Genomic DNA, 1530 nt, shown 5'->3' with positions numbered 1-1530 from the left:
TAAAGAAATGTATTTGGTCCAGAAATCTTTAAGTAATTCTGTACGTACTTAGTTTTTTTTTTTTTTTTTAAATAATTATATATTTTAAATTACGTTTTGTTTTTGTAGTGGTGTCTTTTAATATTGTTTTTTTTTTTTTAATAATTATAATTTATTCATTTATTTATTTTTTATTTTTTTTTACTTGATTTTAAAAATGTAATTTAAATTTGGGCCATAAAATCGTCATTAAGTAATTCAGATTTTTAAAAAATAATTTTTCTTAATTCTAAAAATATGAAAGACAAGTATAATTTGGCCCGAAAATCTAATTCAGAGTAACTTTTATATAAACTTTTTATATAAAAATGTATTTTTATATATGATCTTTTTTTTCTGTGCAGGGTGAAAGCTGGCTCTCGTGGGTATTTGAGAAAGTGGTGCTGGTCATGGTGTGCTATTTTATTCTGTCCATCATAAACTCCATGGCACAGAGCTACGCCAAGCGTCTCCAGCAGAAGAAGTACTCAGAAGAGAAAAGTAAATGACGGACTTACAGAAAAACATCTCGCGCTCCTGTTTTGGAAGCTCCGAAAGAAATATTTAAGCTAAAACTGCTACATGAGCACTGATTTGTGTGCGCTTCTGTATGTTAACGTTCCTTCAGATCCCTTTAGTTACGTGGAGTCCCTCCTCATTTGTCTATAGTGTGCTCGGCTATTTAAAATCAGATTGAACGTTTCGAGATTTCGTTGTCTTCACAGAACCAAGGCAGTCTAGCTAACAGGCTGTGTGGAGTCATATTTGTTGCAATGCCTTATGCAACATTTGGAGGTCATGCTTCCATTGAAGTGAATACAGTTCTTAATCAATAGATTGATTTATTTAATTTCTAACATACAGGTGTGGATGGGCAGGGTCTGTTTTGTGAGGTTTTGTGATTGGAATTTTCAGGGATATATTGCTTTTTTTAATCAATATTGATGTCATTTTGTATTTCGTTAACTGTTCGAAGAGGATAGCAATATCAACTGATCATCGTGCTTTTTAAATACTTTGCACATCTTGTAAAATAATGTTTCCACTATACGCACATGATGTTCATTCTCCGGTCTTAAACCAAAATGTCACAAACTAGTGGATGTAACTTTTAACCCAAGCAAATTAAGACGTAATATTTGCATATGTAGACCTTTAACTTTGGAACTAAAACAGTAAGTTGATCCATACTTTCCTCTTATTTTGGGCTGAAGTATTTGTGTAGCTAATTATGATTTCTCTCAAAACTATTGTTGCTTAATTTGTTTGACATTAAATTGATTAATACATCTGCTGTGTTACATTTGCATTTTACATTGATCAAAAAAAAATCAATAATGAAAAGTCAGTACTCTGGGATCAGACCAATGGATGACAGAAGTTGGAGGCCTAAAAGAAGGTATGTGGAAGGTGTCTATCTGTCTGTCTACTCACATATATAAACTTTAATAAGTGTCTCGTTTCAGTGTGCTGTGCTCATTCAGTCATTAAGGTCCCATTCTGTCAGGTAGC

General features: G+C 32.2%; 1 protein-coding gene across 2 annotated transcripts in view; it reads left to right on the top strand.

Moving 5' to 3' along the window:
- The window catches only part of vmp1 (vacuole membrane protein 1), a 25018-nt gene extending 23711 nt beyond the window's left edge, over nucleotides 1-1307 (top strand). For both annotated transcript variants that reach the window (XM_073817895.1, XM_073817896.1), the window contains exon 12: nucleotides 384-1307. In XM_073817895.1, coding sequence (XP_073673996.1) covers nucleotides 384-527 — 144 coding nt within the window. In that variant the 3' untranslated portion in view covers nucleotides 528-1307. The remainder of the gene's footprint in view (nucleotides 1-383) is intronic.
- Nucleotides 1308-1530: the final 223 nt, after the last annotated feature.

The sequence above is a fragment of the Garra rufa genome, chromosome 14 (assembly GCF_049309525.1).
Source record: "Garra rufa chromosome 14, GarRuf1.0, whole genome shotgun sequence".
Classification (NCBI taxonomy): domain Eukaryota; kingdom Metazoa; phylum Chordata; class Actinopteri; order Cypriniformes; family Cyprinidae; genus Garra; species Garra rufa.
This window is presented reverse-complemented; position numbering and strand designations above follow the sequence as displayed.